The sequence below is a fragment of the Passer domesticus genome, chromosome 3 (assembly GCF_036417665.1).
Source record: "Passer domesticus isolate bPasDom1 chromosome 3, bPasDom1.hap1, whole genome shotgun sequence".
NCBI lineage: Eukaryota > Metazoa > Chordata > Aves > Passeriformes > Passeridae > Passer > Passer domesticus.
In genome coordinates this window covers 62,599,110-62,621,363 of record NC_087476.1, presented here as the reverse complement: position 1 = coordinate 62,621,363, position 22,254 = coordinate 62,599,110, and the positions used below count along the sequence as shown (strand labels likewise).

At 38.7% G+C, this 22,254-nt stretch overlaps 1 protein-coding gene across 1 annotated transcript; it reads right to left on the bottom strand.

Annotated features, from left to right (window-relative positions):
* Positions 1 to 1,188: 1,188 nt before the first annotated feature.
* NMBR (neuromedin B receptor) lies at positions 1,189 to 22,113 on the bottom strand. The gene is made up of 3 exons (XM_064413508.1): positions 21,347 to 22,113; positions 6,675 to 7,023; positions 1,189 to 4,434 (listed from the first exon to the last, which is right to left on the bottom strand). Exons 1-3 carry the CDS (start codon positions 21,760 to 21,762, stop codon positions 4,033 to 4,035), a joined length of 1,167 nt encoding a protein of 388 aa, XP_064269578.1. The 5' UTR covers positions 21,763 to 22,113; the 3' UTR covers positions 1,189 to 4,032.
* Positions 22,114 to 22,254: the final 141 nt, after the last annotated feature.

The window sequence follows — 22,254 nt, the reverse complement described above, 5'->3', positions numbered from 1 at the left end:
CTGGACATTATGCCCAAGATAACCACTGACTACCAAACCACCCTCCAGTCCTTCTGTGTTCATAAACAACAGGTCTAGCAGGACACCTTCTCTGATAGGCTCATTTACCAATTGTGTTAGGAAGTTGTCATCCATACACTCCAGGAACTTCCTAGATTGCTTCCTCTTTGCTGTGCTGTGCTTCCAGAAGACATCTGGCAACTTGAAGTCACCCATGAATACAAGGATTGGCAATCATGAGGTTTCAGCCAGCTGCTTGCAGAATGCCTTCTCTGTCTGTTCATCCTGGTTGGGTGGAATACAACAGACTCCCACCATCATGCTGTCCACCCTGCTGGTCTTCCCCCTGATCTTTGTCCACAGGCAGTTTCACCCCACCACCTCTCCTGCTTTGCCTGTGTCTTCTAAAGGGCTTATAGGTATCCATTGCAGCATTCCAGTCATGAGAGTCATCCCACCATATTTCCATGACAGCACATACATAACTTTCCTGTTGTACTATGGCTCCCAGATTTTTGTGCTTGCTGCTCAGACTGCATTGGTTTAGATGCACTTCAGCTGGGCTAATGGTTTTGTCCTTGTCACAAGCCTGTTACCCCTAGACTGATCTCTAGTAGTCTGGTCTTATCCATTTCCCCCTCTGAGCACGGTTTAATATCTCTCAGTCAGCCCTGCTAATTCCTGGGCCATAGTTTCTGTGAGTCTGTCTTGATTGAGTTAAGAAAAATATCTATGGGGCAGGTGTGTTGTAAAAATTTGTCCTGTATTGTAAGTGAAATGGCTTTGTTGAATATAATTATCACACCACAGTGTAATGCTAAATGAGATATCTCAGGTTAGCTGACAATTTAACCATACTGACATTTCAGGATTGAGCCATGTATGTAATATTTCTAGTATTGACAGGGTGAAGTGAGAAGATGCCATCAGACTTATATTGTACTAGCTCTAGTCTACAAAAAATAAATGTCTTACACTGAGGAAACAGTAATTACCTCTAGTCTCTCATTTTTCAAAGACTGAGAAGGAATGGTAGTTTTCTCAATCATTGCAAAAATATTTTTGAAAGAAACCATCTCAAAACTCAGGAGAGGAAGATAGAAAAGAACTGATGTTCCTGAAATAAGAACATTTTTACAACAGGAAAAAAAAATCAGGCATTTTAACAACTATTTTGGCATAGATCAATGTGGTATATGAAAAGCTAATATGATCTTATTTACAGATTTTCTTTGTTCCTTTGGATACAGTTAGAAGAAAATACCTCATAAAATGCATTCTACTATCATTTTAATTGTTAATAAACAGAGTTGTCTGAAAATAGCTTTATACATACAGCTTATATACAACATGTACAAAAACACAATAACAGACATTTCCAAAATGTGCACATTGGGTTAGCAACACACCTAGTAAAGCTCCAGACAGATTAACTAATTCCCCCACACCATGCTACAAGAATTTGAAAGGAGCTATACAAAATTTAGTTTACTTACTTGAAACAGACTTTGAATATCAGGTCTGGGAAATGAAGCAAAACCATGCTGATTTCCTGACAAGAAGGAGTTATAGTCTACCTCTGAACAGCTTCTCCTCACAACAAAAAGGAACCAACTGGAGCTTTCCATTCTGCCAGAAGGATTGTTCATGCTGTCTATACCACACACAGCAATTTAAGACATTGGGTGGAGTGCGTGAATCAAACAGAAGCATCAAATCTACTACAAGGCCACCTGTATCATCTAGTAATGTCCACATCAGAAAAATTCATTTAGGAAATAAAAACTGCAATGGATTTCAAAGTTCTGTGAAAGGCTATGCAGTGTAGAAAGATTGTCAAAAAAAAAATGAGGAGCAGGGAACCACAAAAACCCCAGCATAAATAAACAGAAAACTTGATCACAGTCAATGATAAACATCAAGAATTGACAAAGGAAGACTTGAAGTATTAGTGCTTTGCAGGTGTAAAATGTTTGTGAGTGAAAAGGACTCGAGACTGATCAGAAGAGCAGAATCCAAAACTTTGTCTGTCCGGCATCCAGGAAGAATTAGTGATATAAAATTAAAAAGTAGTTCTGAGAACATGTGGGCTCACACAAAACTAAGGTATGAAGAAAGACAAGAGGCAAAATGAAGAAAAAGGAGGATGAGGCAGTATTAGGCAGTTATAGATGTGTCCTGGTTCCAGCCAGCAAAGGGTTCATTTATGCAGTAGCCAGAAGGGAAATGACCAGGACCCTGAGGTTACTCTATACCACCTCATGCCGAAGCAGGGGCCAAGAAGGGATGGGTTCCTTTCAGTCAGGCCAATAGTGCCAAGTTCCCTGTAGTGATTGCATATGAATCCTTCACTTCTTGTTATGAATTCTATAACACTCTGTTATTAATATTGTTGTTGCTACTGTTTGTTGCTTATTTCATTGCCGTTTCTAGTAACTTGTTATCATCTTAACCCTTGATATGTACCTTTTATGCCTCCAATTTCTCCTCTCCATTCCCTGCAGGGGGAGAGAGAGGGGGAAGTGTGGAGTGAGACAGCGGCACACGGTTTGGAGTGTTTCAGTGGGAGCACTAAACTGGGGAATTCCACTCCTAAACTATGACAAAATGACAGTTTTTGAAACCATTCCACATAGATTTACAAGTTCAAGTTAATCAGCTCCTTTGTTTAACACCTCCTAAGAAGCCACTGGAGTCACAGGGCAACTGCAACCAGCTAGGGTAGGCCATATGGAGCCAGTCTAAACTGAATTTCGTAAGTTTTCTCATTTGAATGCTGAACAGAACTTTATGTACATTACATCCTCCTATAGGTCTCACTGGCTGGTTGGCATTGAAAACTTCAATTTGTTACTTTCCCTGTTGAGTGTTTAAAACTGGGGATTTTTTTTCAAGATAATTATCTAGAACACTTACAGTTTACATCAATATAAATTCTCATTGCTTTGAAAATTTGGGTAGGGATATAACTAGTCTTGAAGTAAAAGGAATTGCAGAAAAAAGTTTTGAATTTCAGGTGGTTCACAAAGTTACAAACAGAACTAAATAAGCGCAAGTGTATTATAAAGGACAAAGGGAACAATGAATGGATACACTGCATTAGCACTTCAGCTTTTGAAATTATATGACTAGCAACTAATTCCAAAGTCCTATCTAAATGTCCAGAGTACTCTCTAGTATTCACCTTGGAGAAGTCACTGCAGAAGTACAGGATACAGTGTTGTGATAGAGACAGATCTGTGCTGGAACAGTTCCACCCAACTGTAAAGAAAAACATACTTTAAATTACATTTGGCTCATGAGCTGGCCATAAAAAACTACTTCCACAAGGTGCCTTTGTCTGCTATTACTGCCCCTGCTAAGAAAAACACTGTGAGCACCTTGTCTCTGGAGCTCACCTGTGAAAGCTAACCTCTCACCTGGCTTGGGAATGATTATTTGTCACATTCTATGTCACCGTATAAGGGGGGATTCAGCTCTGACAGCCTCCTTCAAATGTTTATATTAACAGCCTTGTATAAGTAGCAGCAGTAAGCTTCAGTCATTGTGTGTATTTGACTACCTGCGCTGACACGTGAGCTGATTATAGAAAAAATAAATTAAAAATAAAAGTTTAATGGAATCCAAGTCTTAATCAGCAAAGCTAGCACACACACCACAGAGCTAAAGTCATGCAAAATCTATTAAAGCAAAACACAAGCCTGGATCAATATTCAGTTAAAAATACATATTTTCATATCAGAAAATCTATACTTTTAAAAGCAATGTTTTACCAGATACACTGCTTTCCTTTGTGTTAAACATATATCAGCATATCCTTAAATTACAATATTATGTCAGTCAGTTTTGTTTTCTCAATATAACATACTCTTCACTTCCAAGAGTCAGAGAGTATGAAATAATCTCAGATTGGCCAGAATTTAACAGAGCCTCTCTTCTGAGGACTGTCTAAGAACAAGAGCCAAAAGTGACTTACAAGCTGCAAAGGAAAAGTTCAGATTTGTTTCACAGTCAAAAATCACACTCATTAGATCATAATGACATTTCTTGTTTCAAGTTGTGCCCATTCAGCTGTGTCATGGTAGTTACTGTGTTCCTGGTATTGCTTTTCAGGGAAGTCATTTGAATGGCAGAAGAGTTGCACAAGTAGCTGGCAGATCTCTCTTTCTGAGCTTTCTTCCTGCAGCGGAGCTGGTTGTTGAAATGTCTTCTAAAACTCTCACTGAGGAAATACAGTGCAAATGGGTTGACACAAGAGTTGCAGAAGCTTAGCACTCGGGCCACTAAGGTAACAACCATATGTCCCATCGATGGATCAATCTTATTGTAATGAAAAGATCTGTACATGTATAGCACGTGGTTAGGAAACCAGCAGATAGCAAAGAAGCCAACGAAAACTAAAACAATTTTTGCCAGACGCTTCCGAGTTTCCATCTAAAAAGATTAAGAGAACCCAAATGAGCAACAACAAATAGAACTACCCCACATAACAGACTTAATTAAAATATGTAGCATTTTGCTATATTAGCTTCAACAACTGTCATGAGTAAGGCCAGCAAAAATGCTTCCTTCGGGGCCTGAATTATTTTTGCTCTCTCATTTCCTCTCCTTTCCCTCATTCAGTGAACTTTCTTAGCTGTTTGCAGCTACAGCAGGTTACTCTTTCTATATGATATACACAGCAAGGAAGCACTGTTTTTTCATGACCCAAGGAAGCACTGGTTTTTAGCCTGTAAGCATGCACCAAAGGGTGTTATCAAATGTAACCTTTTCTGACGAGATCCCAGTGCTTGGCTCGAAACTTAAGTTTTAGTTAAAAAGCTATTTAGAAACAGCTTCTGGCTTCAAAATCTAGAGGTCTGAGATAGACATTACTAGGGTGTTGGCTACACAGTGGTACTTATATGCCTTTGTTTTTCACTGAGGGTCTCAGCTTGCACCTCTCTCCCGGGGAAACCATCGACATTGTATTACACCATCTAAAGCATCTTAATTCCAGGGTAAGGTGAAATGTTCCATTAATTGCAATAACATCACAAAATGTACCTTAATTGCAGTGCTAAGGTATAACAGATTATGTTGTAGATACTGAGAGTGGCTGAAAAGATGGCAGGATAGGAGCCTACACAGAGGTTCTAAAGTGAGAGAGGAAGATAAACTGGCCAGGTAGAAGGCACCAAAGAGAAGCAGAAATTTTCCCCATATTCCTCGTAAAAGATTTGTTATGTATATCAGGCATGTAAATTTTGCAGAGGAAGGAAAGTTTTCTGCTCTGCCCAATTTTCGGGGTGGGGGGGGGAACCCAATCAAATTAATTTATTCTAACTTTTTTTAAACCTGTGAAATTAATCTTTAAATTTTTTTCTTGGGTCTGTCTAAACAAAAAACTGGGGAAATCAAAAAAGATGGGAAAACTCTAACATTCAAATTTGGTAGTATTTCCACTCAGACAGATTGCAAGAGCAGACTAAAAGGTGCAGAAGTATAGTGTTATATTACACTTGGCTTAAAGAAACATGAGCTGATAGCAATAGTCTGAATTTATTTCCTCTTGCTGGGAGATATGTAAGTACACCAGAATTTTCTATTCTTCAGAGCCTCATAGATTAACAAAGAGAAAAAAAAACCCTAAGTAGAATGAAAAAATGTGTTCTTACTTTGAAAATACATGTGAGTTCAGAAATGTGGTATAAATTAAATACTGTTTCCATCCAGAGGGTTCAGCCAAAAGGCTCTCTATATTTCACAGGGAAATAAAATAATACATGAAGTGCTAATATGTATGCACTTTTGACAAGAAGCAGACTAGAGTAGAAATCAAATGTTGCTCAAAGAGGACGTAAAGGAATGTAGTCTTCCGAAAAGAATGTGTGCATGCAAAGAGATTTCTGAGAGTATGAAAGTAGTTTTCTAAATTACTGGCAGAGAAAACAATTCAAAACTGTTTAAATTGGCATAATTATTTTTCTCTATCAGTACTAATGCTTTTGCAAAGCAGCTGAGGGACTTTCACTGCAAAAACTGTTGTTTGTACATGTGTGTTCCTGCTAGTGTTACTATCTTGTTGCTTTCTGTGCCTTATGGGAAAGATTGGCTTTCTCCAGCATTTTAAAATGCTCTGTCTCAAAGATATACGGAATCTATTCCTATCTATGCTCTATGTTCACATTTCCAGCACTCCTTCATCTGAAAAGAATCTTAGATCCCCTGAGTAAAGTTTTCCCTACCTATGTCAGCTTTCTCACTTCCAAGCACAAATAAAAAGGGACAATTCTCAAAACATTCGTGTAAAATTTCTTTCCTAAAATGACTGCCAATAGAGACAGGTGAAGCCAACATCATTAACTACAAAAACATCATTCTTCAGTAAGAGTACAAGTAATGGTTACAGTAACAGCACATACAAACATATATAGTGATCTCACATGCTGCTAGGAATGTGCATTCATGGCAGTGAATTTATAATTTTCCTTGTTCATATTCATTTACATACTGAGCTTAGTATTGAGTAATCGTGAAAACCAGACAAATGTTGAGATAATCCTTGGTTTATTTCATGTGGAGACTGAACTAATCCTCAGTAAAATCTAACCATTTAGATGTTATTGACTTTCATCTATAAGTGTATACAGCACACAAATCTTTTACTAGGATGTGAAAAGCAAATTGCTTACCTGTCTTTTGGAATGCTCACTGTGTTCCCCAGGGATGTTGTGAGCACTTTTTATTAAACTCTTTGCAATGTGACAGTAGTAGATACTGATAATTACAAGAGGGACAAGGAAATACACGAGGAAAAGCAGCACAGAATGGATCTTTGGGTGCATGTCGTCTGTCATGGGATATGGTATGCATGCTGTGAAAGTGGCGTTATCTGTGTCATTGATGTGAGCCAGTTCGGAGAACACTGCTTCAGGAACTGCCAGGAGCATGGAGATTACCCAGATGGCAGTGGCTTTCAGACAAGTCCATAGCACTGCACTGGAGGTCTGGATGTCCATGGGATTTACAATTGCTTTGTACCTGAAATTGACCAAAACGCAGACACAAATTAAAAGGTATTCAAATTCAACATGCAGTCCATAAACGTACTTCATATCTTTGATTAAAATAATGTCATGTTTTTCTCTCATTTGGGATTTCAAGGGGCTTTTAATCTTTCTTTAACTTGAATTCTCTAAATCTCCACCTTTTTTTGTACATACTCATCAGAGGAGGTGGAAGGAGACCTGGATACAACCTGTGGCTGTAGGTGCCCATTCTGTGCCAGTGTGGTGAAAGTGAAGAATCAGCCATGGCTCTACCCTTTGCTTCTCCAAATACCCCCAGCAAACCTCCCACCACTAGGTAGGTGCATCCTACCTCCATGCTCCACATGTGCCAGCACATGCACACTTAGTATTTCCTTCCTTTTTTCCTCAGCTCCTGAAGCCCAGGGCTCTCTTTTGCTGCCACCACAACTTTCCCACTCTAGGACATTCCCACCCCCTCAGAGGAATATCTGCATCTTCATAAAGTCAGGCAGTTATGACTCCCAATGGCCTGTGCAGAAAGTATTAAACTCCTACATAAAGTAAATATTTCCACATCAATAGCTGGAAGCTGCTGCTCTACACTGCATTTTGGAAAACTGTCTCATAATGTATGATTACATATAAACCTTTGTGGAACTGATAATTGCATAGCCCCTGCAATGGAAACAGGAAGAATTGCAGAGAATGGAAATATCACTCTAGAGCAAAGAAAAATAAATGAATACAAGTAGACTTTGGTCAGGAATTCTTTTATTTAAAAAAATCATTGCAGGAGGTGATACAAAGTCAAACATTCCACAAGAAAATGTAATTGTTATAAGGACAAATAGAATTTGAGAAAAATATTTCAAACATATTTTAAAGTTCCACTTACATTTGTAATTTATTTTAATTTTTTAATGTAAGTAAATTATTCTTACATTAATATTTCTATTAAAAACTAAATCTTAAAGGTTAAACAAAACATTTCATTTTGTCTAAGCTGTGGCAGTATGGAAGCTCAGGGGATTTTTCTTAACTGCATTAATTTTTTTGTTTCTACTTTCAATTTGATTTGGGTTGGCTGTGTTTTTTTCTGAAAGAGCAAAAGTTTTGAGAAATTGAAAAAATTATTCTCCTTTAATATTCAAGGAAAAGTTTAACAGGATAAGGGGAGTCAGTAGAGGTTCATACTCCAGGTACATAAGTTTGTTCATCCTCTAGTGTTTGTAGTCAGTGAAGAAGTATGAATCACTTTCAAGGAGTGATTCAGATTTTAGGTATATTAAATCACCCTTTAGGGTGCTTGGGATTTTTCTCTGTTAGCTACACAATGAGCTTAGATTAAGGAGAACAGTAAGTCAGATGCCTCTACTTTGTGATAAAATTCCTTATCCATGCATGTAGATAGATATACATGCCTGTGGATGTATAAATGTGTACAGGTATGAGCAAGTGCCTGAATACTTACCAAGGATTAGTTTATACCTAAATATAACTTGGTTGCTGAAGGGAATGCTGATAAATGGAGCTGTGATCCCTAAAACCCCTTAGGGCTAATTTGCAGGTCCTGACAGGTAGTTCATAGCCCCTCAATACCTTAAGCAGATGTTTGCAACTGGCTATGCCATGAAAGAATCTGGAGCAGAGCATTATCATGGTACCCAAGGAAGCCTTTCCTTCACAGAATATGTGAGTCAAAATGTGCCTTGGGGTCCTCTTTCTCAGGTTTGTGATAAATCATTTGATCATGAAATAATTTAAAATAATGGCTATTAATGTTCATATCCTCTCTAAATTCAGAGAGAATTTTTGACTGTATTTTCACCCCTATCATGGAGTAGAAAACAAAACTCAGAAAACTGTCTCTGTTAATTTATATTTACCATTTCTGCTAACACACAGTGAGAAACTCCCTGGACACCAAGGTGTAAAGAAAGCCTTTATACTGCCATAGGAAGGACAGTAGCTTCTGCAGAAGTATGAATACTCCCCAGCACAAACTGTAACCTCATTACTCAATAATTGCTTCCTATTGCTGTCTGCCTTTATTTCATTACATAAAGACAGACCCTCTATTTTTGAAGTGATGTCAAGTCCTTACATCTGCTCATTTTTTAAAAAGTTTGCATTTTTAAGGAAGAGCTGGTTTGGAGATTTTGGGGTAGGGGGAGGACATTGGATAAAAATAATGTTTTGTAGTACAGATGGCTTTCCTCTCCTTTTCCACTTCATCACTTCAAAATACTTTGACCACAGTCCTGTGACTCAAGTAAATGACCATGTCACAAATAGTTGTTTTAGCAGCAAATTGGCCTAGTTAATCTCTAAATGGAAGAATTTTTCAGAAGTCTTTACGTTAACAGAAGATGTGACATATATTTGTACTTTGGCATATATTGCTGTTTCAGCAAATAGTATGTTTTTCTCTGAGCCATAAGTACTCCGAGTGGAAAGGCGCTGAAGCAGAGTGCCCCCTTTCACAAAACAGCTGAGTTTAGCACAAAAACCCCCTTCTTTCATTCAGCTTGCTACTTTACTGGCTACAAGGTGGCAATCTTCCTAGGATTCTTCTTCCCTTCACAGTATTCAGTGTCAAGAAAAATACACTGTGTTTTACAAAAAAACTGACATCTTGTTTATATCTTTAAAAAGCTATGGAGTGAAAAGAAATAGGTTACAGATAAAATGAAATGTATCCTGAGTATAATGAGAAGTGTTCCCAAAGTGAAAACCCAACCTCTGCCTTTTATGAAACCACTGTAAGGCTAAAACATAGCACCAACCATTCAAATTACAAAGACCGTATTTTCCATCAATAAAAACAATGTCAGCAAATCAGACTAACGGTGCAAATTAGTCAAATTAGTAAGTAGATTCATCTTTTACTTCACTGAAGAAAAGAGAGCAAATTATAGGTTGTCATGAAGTTCAGGAAATAATTATAAATATGCATTTGGTTTTGATTAAAAGCCATCATGTAAATCCTGTCTTCCTATATCCTCTATCACAATCACTGCTGACAAAGGGACCCCAACTTGGGAAACCCCTCCTGTCTTTGAAGCTGTGGTTTCTGCCAACAGACACAAACTTGCCCCACTCTCCTTCAGCAGATTGGTTTCTTTGTATAGGGGTTGTTTGGGTTTTTTTCCATTTTAAAGCAATCTCCTCTCTTCTACACAATCCCAAAATAAATTCATGAAAAGAATACCTTCTTTCTCTAGAGGTATAACATTTTGCTGCCTTCCAAACTCCAAGCTATTTTATCTACTTCTCCTAACCTTTGTTTTCAAAGACTTTCTAAAGGTATCTCTCAGCTCCAAATTAGAATGGAAAGTTCTACCCCTGTTTCTGCTGCATCCACGATGCTGTTTCCCTCCCACAGAGTTGATTTCAAAGGAAGGTGCTCCTTTACTAAACCTACAATGTCATTCCTTTGCTTTCCTACCTCTTCTTCTAGAGCACTTTGTTGTGATGACCTTAAAAAAAAACTAAAAACAAAGCCCCAAAATAACTAGTCGATATTTGGGCAGCCATTGGAAAATAGCCTACCATTCTAACTAGATTAGCCTCAATATCTCCTCGCCCTTTTGACTGTGTGTGGTCTCTTGTCCTTTTTTAAAAGCCCTTCAGGTCAAGGACTTTCTTCTTGTTGCTGTTTATATAGTACCTGCCAGAAACAGGACCCTAATTATCACCTGATTTCCTACATGACATCACAATGAAAAGAAATATAATAATGAAGTGTCAGAAGCCAGGCAGAGACACAATTCAGGCAGGGAAGTTTCACATTACTTTGCTTTAATTTTCATTTTAATCCTGGAGCTGGAGGGGTTGACATTATTTGCCTCATTATAAATAAGCTTTTTAAAGTGATGTTGTTGTGTCGTTGCACTGCATTTCCTGCAAACTGGAGTAATTTATCAAAATTATTCATATGTTAGTCTTTTATTGTGCCCTTGCATGGTGCTTTCAAACACAAAAATTTTAACAACATAAAAGCTTATAAACATATCCAAAAGGAAACCTGGTTGTATAATCAGTATTTGTTAAAAATGCTCATATCATGTCCAGTTGCAGTCCACTCAACTACAGTAAAATGAAATGTTAGATGGGACCAAAGCCCTTTCCCTTGTATGCGCAGTCCAATTGGCCCAGCTCCAGCAGAATCATTAAGAGGACAACAATTTATCCTGCGGAAAACATTGTGGGATCATTTTATCATTTGAATTGAGATATGCATTGTTCTATTTTATTCTTATAAATTCTTGAAATGTAAAGTACATGTCTCTCTTTTTTCAGATAATATCAATGTTTTTATTCTGTGTTTATCTCTTGAGAGCAGAGAATTGCATTCACTCAGGAATGAGCATCTCTGAGGTCTGATAGTGAATATAATGAACAGTATTTGAAATGCAGACTAGAAGACCATGTGTAAACACACTTAAAGTCAATGTCAATGTCAATGACATGTGTTCTGTGTTTTGCAGGGGGAAAATCTTAAGATTTTCCTAAGTGGAAAAAGTTTTCCACTCTGTAAAAATACACTGTGTTGAGCCAAAAAATATCAATAATGGTTCAACACTTGTTGATGATTTCTCCACCCTGAAAAGAATCAAACCAGAAGTTTTCCAGGATGGTGGAAGGATTTTTTTCTGCATGAAGTGTATTACCTGTCCTGTCCACTCGTTTCAGAAGAGAAATTTTCTCTTTCCTTTTCATTTTTTCTTCTCTTTCTACTTCTGCTACTTGCTATTTGCCTCACATTAGCTAACTATGCTTCTTACAAGCTCGTGCAAATCTTGCAATGCCAGCTCATTGCCTGCAATCTGGACTTCACTTCTACTTCTCTAAAGCCATTCATTTATATCTGCACTAGTTAAAAGCATGAGTTAAAAGTACCACAATTAATTTGTTCAATCTGCTCCTGAAAGCAATATTAGTAACTTGTTTCACCAGCTATTATTCAGAAAAGTTCATTTATGTCAGTATTTTCAGTGAATTTATATTTAAGTTTGATAATGTCAAGTCACTGATGAACATGTTTTAAGATATCTTAAGACAGACTAATAGGTCTTTATTAGAGTTGCAGTTTCTCTAAGTTTCTACTGTGAAAAGGAGGAGAGGAGAGAGGACAACCTGTCACCCTGTTCTTCTAAGTTCTTCTAAGCCTTCTGATGTTTACATTTTTGTAATGGAGTTTCTCACACACTTTTCATGTAATTAATGATTGTTTTGCATTCCTTTCTGGAAATAGAGAGAATTGATAGACTGTTAGTTTGACCAGTGTGACTGGAGAGGTAACAATTTCATCCTCCAATCCAGAGTAATTTTTAGAATTCTGTAAATATCAAGGTCAAGAAATAAACATCCCCTTTTTACCTTGAACATCTCGGCATGTGCGTGTCATTCATTTTGTGTCATATTGCAACAAGAACCAAATCTAATAAAGATGCTACATCTATATGAGCAAATTAAACAGTGCCATAGTCTATATGTATGCCTGGAAGCCAAGTGGCATTGGCCAGACATCCGTGACTATTTAATTAATCTCTTTAATTGTCCAGTACAGGACCACCACATCCAAACAAATTAGGCAGTTTACACTTCTGTTGGTAATGGCCACTGGACCTGTGTTTAATCCTGAATCAAGCCTAGAAATTGTTCAGACAATACTGATTGACCCAGGTCAAAATCACATAAATCACCTCTACAAAATCAGTTTGACAAGTGTCTGACTGCCAGTCCTCAGTCCCATGCTCTGGTACTGTTGAATATAGGTTTGTGCATATATAGATAGACAGATATACACAGGAATATCTATGTGCATTTAAAAAAAACCCACACACTTTCAGGCACCTGGAAGCATCATCCAGCATCCTTGCACAATGGCTGGCCCATCCCAACCCACTGCACCCATTCTTTCTTGACTTTTAAAACAGGAAAGCTGTTGTATTTCCCGTGCTGGACGTGCCAGGATCTTCCCTGGATTGCACCTACTCTGTTTGCACCTAAGCTTCATTTACAATCCTGAAACTAAGCACAGTCAAACTGATGAGTCTGATTTCAAAGTTATGTTTAAATAATGGATGGGGCACACCAAAGTCATCACCCTTCACAAAACTGCCATGGCAAAGGTAGCTCTGGCATGTGCCTCCCTGGGAGCAAAATGGGGCCATTCATGCAGCCAGGGTGTCTGGGAGCCATTGCCCAGGCTGCTAGACAGTGGCTCAAAATTAATATTTCACCTGTGAGGAGAGAACTTTATTCTTAGCCTGCTGCATCACACAAACAACTGTATATACTATTTCCCAGGGGGAAGTATAAGGAAGTTTAGGCTTCTATCACCTTTCTGGACTATTTATCTCATTCCAACACTAATTTGGAATCCTGGATTTTGGATTCTGCTCAGGAGGGGTGAATGGGATGAGGGGAAAGTCAGTACCCAGGCTAGGTATTAGGCCATGCAATGCACAGCCTGGACAAGCTTAGCTACTTTTTGTCTTTGTCCCCTAGTTATCTTTTCTCCTTTTAAAAAAGCTTAGAAAACCACAACTAGCCTTGTTTAATTCTCTCAGGGTTTACAGTCTCAATCCTGAAGTGTCAAAGGACTTTGACTCAAGAGAAATCCATTTCTCCAAATGAGTTTGATCCAAATCCCATAGATACCCTAACCTTTAGACTGATGATACAGAGTTGCATGCTTGTCTGCATATTTACTATGTGCTTACTGCATGTCTCTCAGCAAAAATATCTATACATACTTGAATGAAAAAGATCTCATAATGTCATCACTGATGGATCAGAAGGTTGATAAAAATATCAACTACAGAATCTAGAGTGTCTGAAAAAATAAATCCCAAATGTAAAACATGCTTAGTGCCATTTTACCTTTATAAAGTTTTTATTGTTACAAAACAATTTCTCCCATTTCATTGATGAATTCAGTTATAACCCATACCACAGCAGGTAACATACTTTTGTGGAGAACATTACATGGTCAGATGATTTTCAGAAATGTTACAAGCCAGGAAGAATTAAATAACCAAACCTCTATTAATATACCTAGAACAGACTTAGATTTTCTCATTTGAGAATCTAGACCCTAAATCTCTAATTTCTAAATTCAAAAATTCATTTATTTGCTCCTGTATTTTCATCTAAAAGGTCTACTCTCTCACTTATAATAACATTTCCAGTTCAATTTTATTTGCAATTTCTGATCTTGGTCTGCCCTGAAATCAGTGTACATGGAAAATAAATGAGTACATACCATGTTAAAAAAAAAAAAAAAAGAGGAATATAAAAACATTATACAGGGAAAAGTTAATACAGTAATCCTTAAAATACATTTAATCAAACAAACTTGGAGCCAAAATACAAACATGAAACTATTCTTAAAAAATACTATGAAAATCAGCTGGAAAAAGATTAAACAATATTTGGAATAATCGTGTTAAGGAAAAAACAAAATTATATGAGATATAATGACATCATATCAGAATAACCCATTTCTCTCATGTTTATACACACACCACAATTTTATTTTGATCTATGTTCATACAAACCCGGAAATACATAAATCTACATGCAGCAGATGCTGCTGAAAAGCTTCTGTGGATTGTTTGTCTTGTGATTATTTTCTCTGATGCCTGAAAAGTTGTGTCAATTTTGTTCCAAAATATGCTTCTCTTCAATGGACACCAAAGCAGGTTTCCTCTTATTTTTACAAATTTAACAAACTAGTAAGAACTTACTGGCTATTTGTAATTATATTGTCAAATTACACTGAATCTCAGCATGGTTTAGAAGTTGCTAGTGAAACATGTTTAGCCCTAGGGACTGTAACTGCATATACCTTGTTTCATTAATACATATAAAAACACATAAAATAATTTACCATGAGATATATAGTCTGGTTCTGCAGCAGAACTCATAAATACACAAGTTCTTCTGTAATTAAACAGTTTAAAATGAAGATTCAATTAAATTATCCCTTTCAGGAAGATATTGAAGAGTTCCATCATACTGCATGCATATACAGAGATGTATTATTTATTCTCTAACAAACTTTTCATATGAAATCTTTTCCCTAGACAAAGCATTGGTAAAGCATACTTGATGTTTGACATCATTTCTGAGGATCTGCTAAATGCTGACTTGAGAATTCCAGCATTCCAATTCATATTAACCCATTGCAGTGTAATAGATGAGGGAGTCGTGTACCACATTATGCTGAGGGCAAACAGATAAAATAAAGGGATGGTGATATACATGCTTATTAAGAATTGGGCTGGATCTGCTGTTTAGCAGCTATTTTGCCGGTCACAGACACAGGCTTTTACTGAATAGCTCAAAGAAGCAGGAAACAGGAGGAATGTTTTTGAAGCTGTTTCTCTGTGGTTAGGTTGCAGCCTACAAAAGGCAATCTAAACACCAGCATTTGCAATAGTTAAAACAAAGTGGCTTCTGCCAGCTCAACACAGGCACTGCATTGATCACTGACTGGGATAAACACCACAGCCATTTCTCACTTCACCATCCTCCACCTAAGCTGTTTCTGTATGGGTTGGAGAGTACACACAGGACATGCACAAAGGCAGGAGTTTAACAGATGCATGTGTCTGTATGAAGTTTGAGAAGCAGTTGCTTAACTTGGCAGGAAAATGTTATTTGCTGAGAAATCACTTTCAGCTGTGCAAAGACAAGAGGAACTTCTCCAACAGCCGATTTGAATTGCCTGGCTTGGACAATACTACCCTAGAAGGGTTAACTCCTTAATGTACTCCAGACATAAAATTCTTTCTGCAATCTCTAAGTCTAAACATGTTGGGGAGGGGGTGATTCTGCCATCTCTTTTTTTTTCTGGAATATTTTACATCATACTCCTTTTATCTGCATAAGATGGATATAAATTAATTTGAAAATTATTGGGTGGGGACAGGCCTCATTGTCTCATTTGACAAAGGTTTTCTGGGAAGCTTTGAGAGTCAAGTTTGCATATATAAACTAAAAGGCAAGTTGAAAATATGTGACAGACAAAGCTTACCAAATCTCTCTTAAATTTCTTTTGCATTGCCTGTTATTGCATAAATATAACCATACTGTTATAGCCTACAGTGAGAGAAACATCTGGACTATCATGTATTTTAATGAACTTCATTCATTCAATACATTTACCTCAAGTGTTAGGGTATCTAAAATACATACTTACAGAATCTCATAGTTCTATTTGGTCCATATATTTTTGTTTTCCCATCTACTGTATAGTGCTAAGGCATAGCTTTTCACTTATAATCTTCCATTTTACCTTTGATTATTTTTTTTATTTATTCTTTGATTAATTATAAGTAATTTTCAATATGTCATTTAATACTATTTTACTCATAAGGACTCCTTAGTTCCTGACTATCAGCTATTAGAGCTCAAAAGGAAATCATGTCCACTGTCCTGCTTCACCTGCTCCACTACATGTAATAAGAAATGAGGATTTTATATTTTTTCAATCACTGTATTTTGGCCTAAATTAGCATCCGCCATAATAAAAGAAGAAACTAAAAATAAATTGTGAGAAAAGTAAAAAGAAGTTTTTACTAAAGTGATATTACTAATGAAAAACCCAAAGAAGTTAGTAGCTTTTCACACTTCAGAACATTTCCAAAGTTCCCAAAGAAAAGGAGATAATAGATCAGCAAACTGAACCAAAACAGATTTTGCTATCAGATGTCATCAGAAGTCAGCACAGAGTGCAAACTTTCAAAAAACATTGTTAGATTCAGATTGCAGTCTTCCAAATCTAAAACAAATATAGAGAAAAAAATGGAACAAAGAGCTAAACAAATAGTTTAGCTATGAAAATCTATAGAATACATTTTAAGCATCTCAGGCACTATATTTATCTATTTAAGTATGAATTTAAATTTTCAAACTCTTAATCAAGTATTTGTCTCATCAAAGGTGTCTTTATGTCACATTACTTAGGAAGAAAGAAAATACGATGCTATTCCAGTTGTAGTAGGGTGAGTTCAGCTTTGCTGTCTCCATTAGAGTGCAGCAGAACTGCATTAGGACTAACACATTTAAATCTTTCATTAGAAATAAAATTCAGTGTAGGAAAAGAAACAGCATTAAATTTAATCCTATTTTTACAGATCACTTAAAAAATGAGGCATAAATGATGGCTAAAAAGAAAAGGAAAGACTATTTGGGACAAGTCTAAAGCTGTTTGAAGAGGCTGCTGTTTGTTCCTCCAAAGGCTATTCACTGCAGATATCTTGGCATTTTTTGGGTACCATATGACAACACAGTAATGCCAGAGGTGCACATTGTAGCACCCAGTCTTAATTCACTTCCCCCCAGAGCTGTCCACACCCAGGTTAAAATGCCATCCAGACCTCTAACTCTGAAAAGCATCTTGGAAACACCTTCCCATACTGCTCTGCTAAAGTTTTCACCCTACCTAGATTGCTTCTCATGCACAAAACAGCGAGATCCCTCACCCTGAGAAAACTATGAGGATCCCCATGGGCCCAGTTTGCCTTCTGAGCTAAATGTATGGTCCATCATGGACACAAATTGGAAAAACACTTCATGCAGCAGTAAGCAAGTTCATTGGATGGTTCAAGTCAGGTTCATCCCTGGCTTCTGCCCTTTTTACAGTGAGGAGATGCTGGCACACATTTTCTTCATGTGTGCCATGCTGCAGCCCCTCTGGCAAACACTTCTCACTTCTTCATTTTTATCCTCCTTATCAAAGACCATATCAAGTCCTGCGACCTTCTCATCAACATCCATTATCCCTTGCCAAAACTGCAGTCCATGGACCCTGGAGAAACAAGCTCATCAAAGCTCCATTTTTCAGTTCTTGTCCCACCACATCTTTAGGAAGTGCATCCCTGGCCATCACACCCGAGCTCTGGGCACTTTCAGGGTGTGCTGAGTGCTGTTGGGAGTGTTCTGTCCCACATTCCCCTTAGTTCCCCTCTTTCTTTTGGTACATTTTTGTCTTTCAGCAGTCTTCCTTTTTCTCATTTGTCATCCAGTTTATTAAGTTTTCTCTTTCTGTTGCCCACCCTCTCTTTTTTCTTCAGTTTTATAAACAAGAGAAATATAAGATTTGTAGAGGTGGTCTGGTTTCTCCACAACAGAGAAAACTCAGTGGCCATGAGGGGCATGGTTGCTACCCCTACATATCCTGTGTGGCAGTGAGAAGGGACAGCTGGCTCAGCAGCACATCTCCTGTGCTGACTTCTCCATCCCACAGGAGAGGGAGATTGCATCCTGCTCTGACACCAAAACTCTGTACCAGCAGTGCCACCACTGCGTCATCTCTGCTGCCACCATCCCCACCTGCACCGCTGACCTCCCACCCCCTCTGCCCCAACACGTGTGGGGCTGCAGCAGGGCACCTCTCCCCACGCCTGGCAGCCAGACCTCCAGGAGCTCAGGGGTGGGAAAAACCAGCTGCCATTCCTGTGATGGGGATGGGCAACCTCAGGCAGATATGCTGCTAAATCCCATCTGCATGGAGGGGAAGTCTGGAAAGTATTGTTAAAAAATACATATTACATTTGTACACACAAACAAAAACACCCAAATTAAAACTCAATCTCAATACAAGATAATGAAGCTTTCCAAATAAAAGGTGCATGTTTGTCACCATGAAAGCATTACTGATGCTGAGAAGGACTTCTGTGACAAAAAAAAAAATCTGTATGAAATCAAGCAACTTTACAAAATATATACATATGCAATTATATATTATTACTTTTTCTAAAGTAAAAGCAGTAGTACACAATTTTTCTTCCTTCAGTTTGTTGGCAACAATCATTCAGAGTTTGTAGCTTCTGTAGCTACTTCTGTTAAATGTATCACACACAAGGAAATCATTATGCAGAACTTCCACATAAACAATAAGTATTAATTTGACTGTGGAAACCAAGACAACCTCCCTCATCCTAATTCACACAACCATATTCCAAAGAATCCTAGGTGTTCCTAGATCTGTTCTTTAGTGTAATCAATGTCTGGCATTCTATACAGTCTCATGGTTACAAGCAGCAAAAAGCAGGAAGGGCTTTAATTAATTATCCTATATTAAAATGTACTTTGAACATTATCTGTGAAAGAAGGGGCCACTAAGAAGACATTGTGTATCAGACCAAATCCTGGACTATAATGGAGCCCTCTTAGTGGCATCACTGCTTACAAACTGCTACCATCCTACCCTAGATTCACTTATCTGGAGAAAACACTGCCCCCAGCCAGGCCTCAGCACCTCTTGGGTGCAGGATGAAGCCAACACTTCTGATCTGCCAGCATAACCATCCACAACTGATCTAGCTGGGACACACATTAGAATCTGGCTACAGATTGGTGTCACAGAAACCCCTCCACACCAGTGCCTCCCCTTGAGTCCAAGACAAGTGTTGTACAAAGTGTCGTACAAAGAGTAGACTTGACTCCAGCCCAGAGGACCACTGAAAGTTCAGCCAGCTTCGCTCAGCAATCTCCTGGGCCCTAGGAGACTGGTCTCTGAAATCAGTGGAAGATCTTCTGACTGGAAAATACAAGTTTTTTGTTCTCAGTTACCTAAAATAAAACTACAAAGGTTAAAGAAACATTGTAAATTCCTAGTATAACCATTTGTGACATTGGCATATACTGTGGAGTCCAAAATGCTGGAGAAATGTATTTTTTATGAGCTATTTGTTCTCAGCACACAAACTGTAACTGTTTTTTAGTATGTGCAATTCTAGAGGCATTAAGCATAAACACAGTCAGTATTATAAATTCTTGACTCTTTACTGAGATAAAAAGAGGGATATAAAATTATCCAGAAAAGTCAAACAGTGAATGTTCCAAAGCTATATAAAAAAAGCAAATGAATTAATCCTTAAACATTAAATCACCAGCATTCCCTCACATTACATTTCTCTAGAGAAATTACCTCCACCAACTTCTTCCCTTTTCAAAAAAGATGTACACCACAAGATTCTATGGAGTGGAAATAGAGCAGAAAGAGAACTGCAGGGTTTCCTTAGATCTGTAAGGGATTTTGAAATACTATTTAACTGAGGTAATCAGAGAGCTACAGGTGTTCACTTTAAGATATGTTTTGCAATCTCTTCTTCAAACTCATAATCCATTTTCACAAGTTACAGTCTTTACAGACAAACACATTAGGTCCTGATTCAAACAGAACTGAAATTAATTTCTCACTGGAGACTATCCTCAAGTGAAATCAAACAATGGACTGAATTAGCTTAAAAAAAAAAAGAAAAAAAACCCACCAGAAAATAAAGGATTAAAATTTTTAAACATTAACATTAATATCCTAAACATTACTCTAAGTGTGAAATTGTATTTCTAAACTAAATTCATGCACCAATGTAATGCAGTGGCTCAGTTCAAAACCTAACAAAAGAAAATTAATGAATGCCTATGGAGAAGAAATTAAACATTTTCATTTCTGGCCAAAAAAAAAAAAATTGCTCAGGTAAAAAATAAAGATAATTTCATATAATTCAATTACACTGCAGATTTTGTCTTTCAGAGCCTGAAGCATAGTCCTGGAGCCACTCAGTTGCTATAAATTCCTTAAGTACCCATTCACAGCAATTGGGAGGAAAAACTGGGGATTCAGCTTTTTGTTTTTTCCTAATTTGACAAGTACTGGAGATAAAATTGTTACTTTCTAATTTGTTTGGGGGTATTTCCTTTTTTTCTTTTCTTCTTTTCTAAAAGTTCAGAAAATAATAAGAACAGTTTGAGCAAAAGTTTAAGACTGACAATTAAAAAAGAGAAATTTGATGTCCCTGAATTCCCAGAAGATAAGCTAGTTCTGGCAATCACCTCTGGTAACCTGCTCCTCTACTAAGGCACAGACACACATACAAGCACACGTGTACACCTTCTCAGCAGAAAGAAATAAACTGATTAAAAATACATCTATGTCTAACTTGGTTTAAGTCACTCACTGCCTGTAGATACAACACTGAATTGGCAAGTGTCGTATCTGGCATCTAAAACTTTACTCTAATGAATAAAATTTCAGTATATGGACTGTTACAGGACCATCCCAGAGATGCAGAAGACAGGGCTAAACTCAACTCTTGTAGCTGACACCCTGGAAGCTGGGGGTCAGGCACAGCCATTTCCAGATACCCTTTAACTTCAATTAGTACCAGCTAGGGAAGAAGAAGCATGGGCACCTCACAGGTTGGAATGAGGGGATTGCAAACCAGGGATGCCGTGTCTAGAGAGGTGCTTTACCTTTCATCCAGCCTCAGCCCAGGTTGCAGAGAGCTGAAGTGGTAGCTCAACTTTCCTACCTGTCAGCACTGAGGGCGGTGAGGGTGAAGACAGAGACACCAACGGAGGTCAGCTGGATGACAGGGATGAGCTTGCAGCCCACTTCTCCAAAGAGCCACTCTTCAGAGAAATACCGGGAGGCATCCACAGGCACACAGGTCACCAGCAGGAGCAGATCACCAGCAGCGAGGCTGGAGATGAAGATGTTGGGCACACTTCTCATGGCGCTGTTGGAAATGAAGATCTTCATGAGGGTGATGTTGCCCAGCAAGCCGACAGTGATGATGAGCAGGTAAAGTGAAGGGATCACACAGCGGATGACGAACACGGCCGTGCCTCTCCCCGGGGACAGCAGGGCTGTGTCGGGTGCCAGGCGGACACTCCCATTCTCCCCGAGGGGCACTGCTGTGAGCTCGGGCGGGGGCTCTGGCTCCATCCCACAGCTTCGCGTGGACTGAAGGTCTCCAGTGTAAAGTGCAGAGGGAGCCACAGGAAAGCTTCACCTCTCTGCAAGTCAATCAACTCCCCTCCCTTCTCTACCGCCTTTCTTCCTACCCCTTCTTTGCCGAGTTTTCTCCCTTAAGAAATGCAGAGGAACGTCTGCCGCAGCAGTGGCCGGGGAGGGAAATAAAAACTCCCGTGCGCTGCCCCTCGGCTCTTCGGACAAGCCTCTCCCGGTGAGCAGGAGATCCTGGGGGCAGAGAACGCCGTCGGGACAGCCGCTCCCTGCCCGCGTCCCGGGAGCGCCGCTGCCGCCGCGGAGAAGGCGCGGTCGGGCCGCCGGCGCTGTCCAGCGGCGCCGGTGCTGCCCGGGCCGCGCCGCCGGGGGCGGGGGCAGGCACAGAGCGAGCCCGCTCCTCACTCGGCAGCACCGGCTTATACCTGGTACCGAGAGGGGCCGCCCCGCCCCGCCCCGCCTCCTGCGAGC

Bases quoted from the DNA above. Each gene is read 5' to 3' on its own strand.
- NMBR (XM_064413508.1), bottom strand. From the start codon at position 21,762: ATGGAGCCAGAGCCCCCGCCCGAGCTCACAGCAGTGCCCCTCGGGGAG. The intron at 7,024-21,346 runs GTAGGAAAGTTG...GGTCAATTTCAG, and splicing joins ACCGCCCTCAGTGCTGACAG to GTACAAAGCAATTGTAAATC. The intron at 4,435-6,674 runs GTAAGCAATTTG...TAATCTTTTTAG, and splicing joins GTGAGCATTCCAAAAGACAG to ATGGAAACTCGGAAGCGTCT.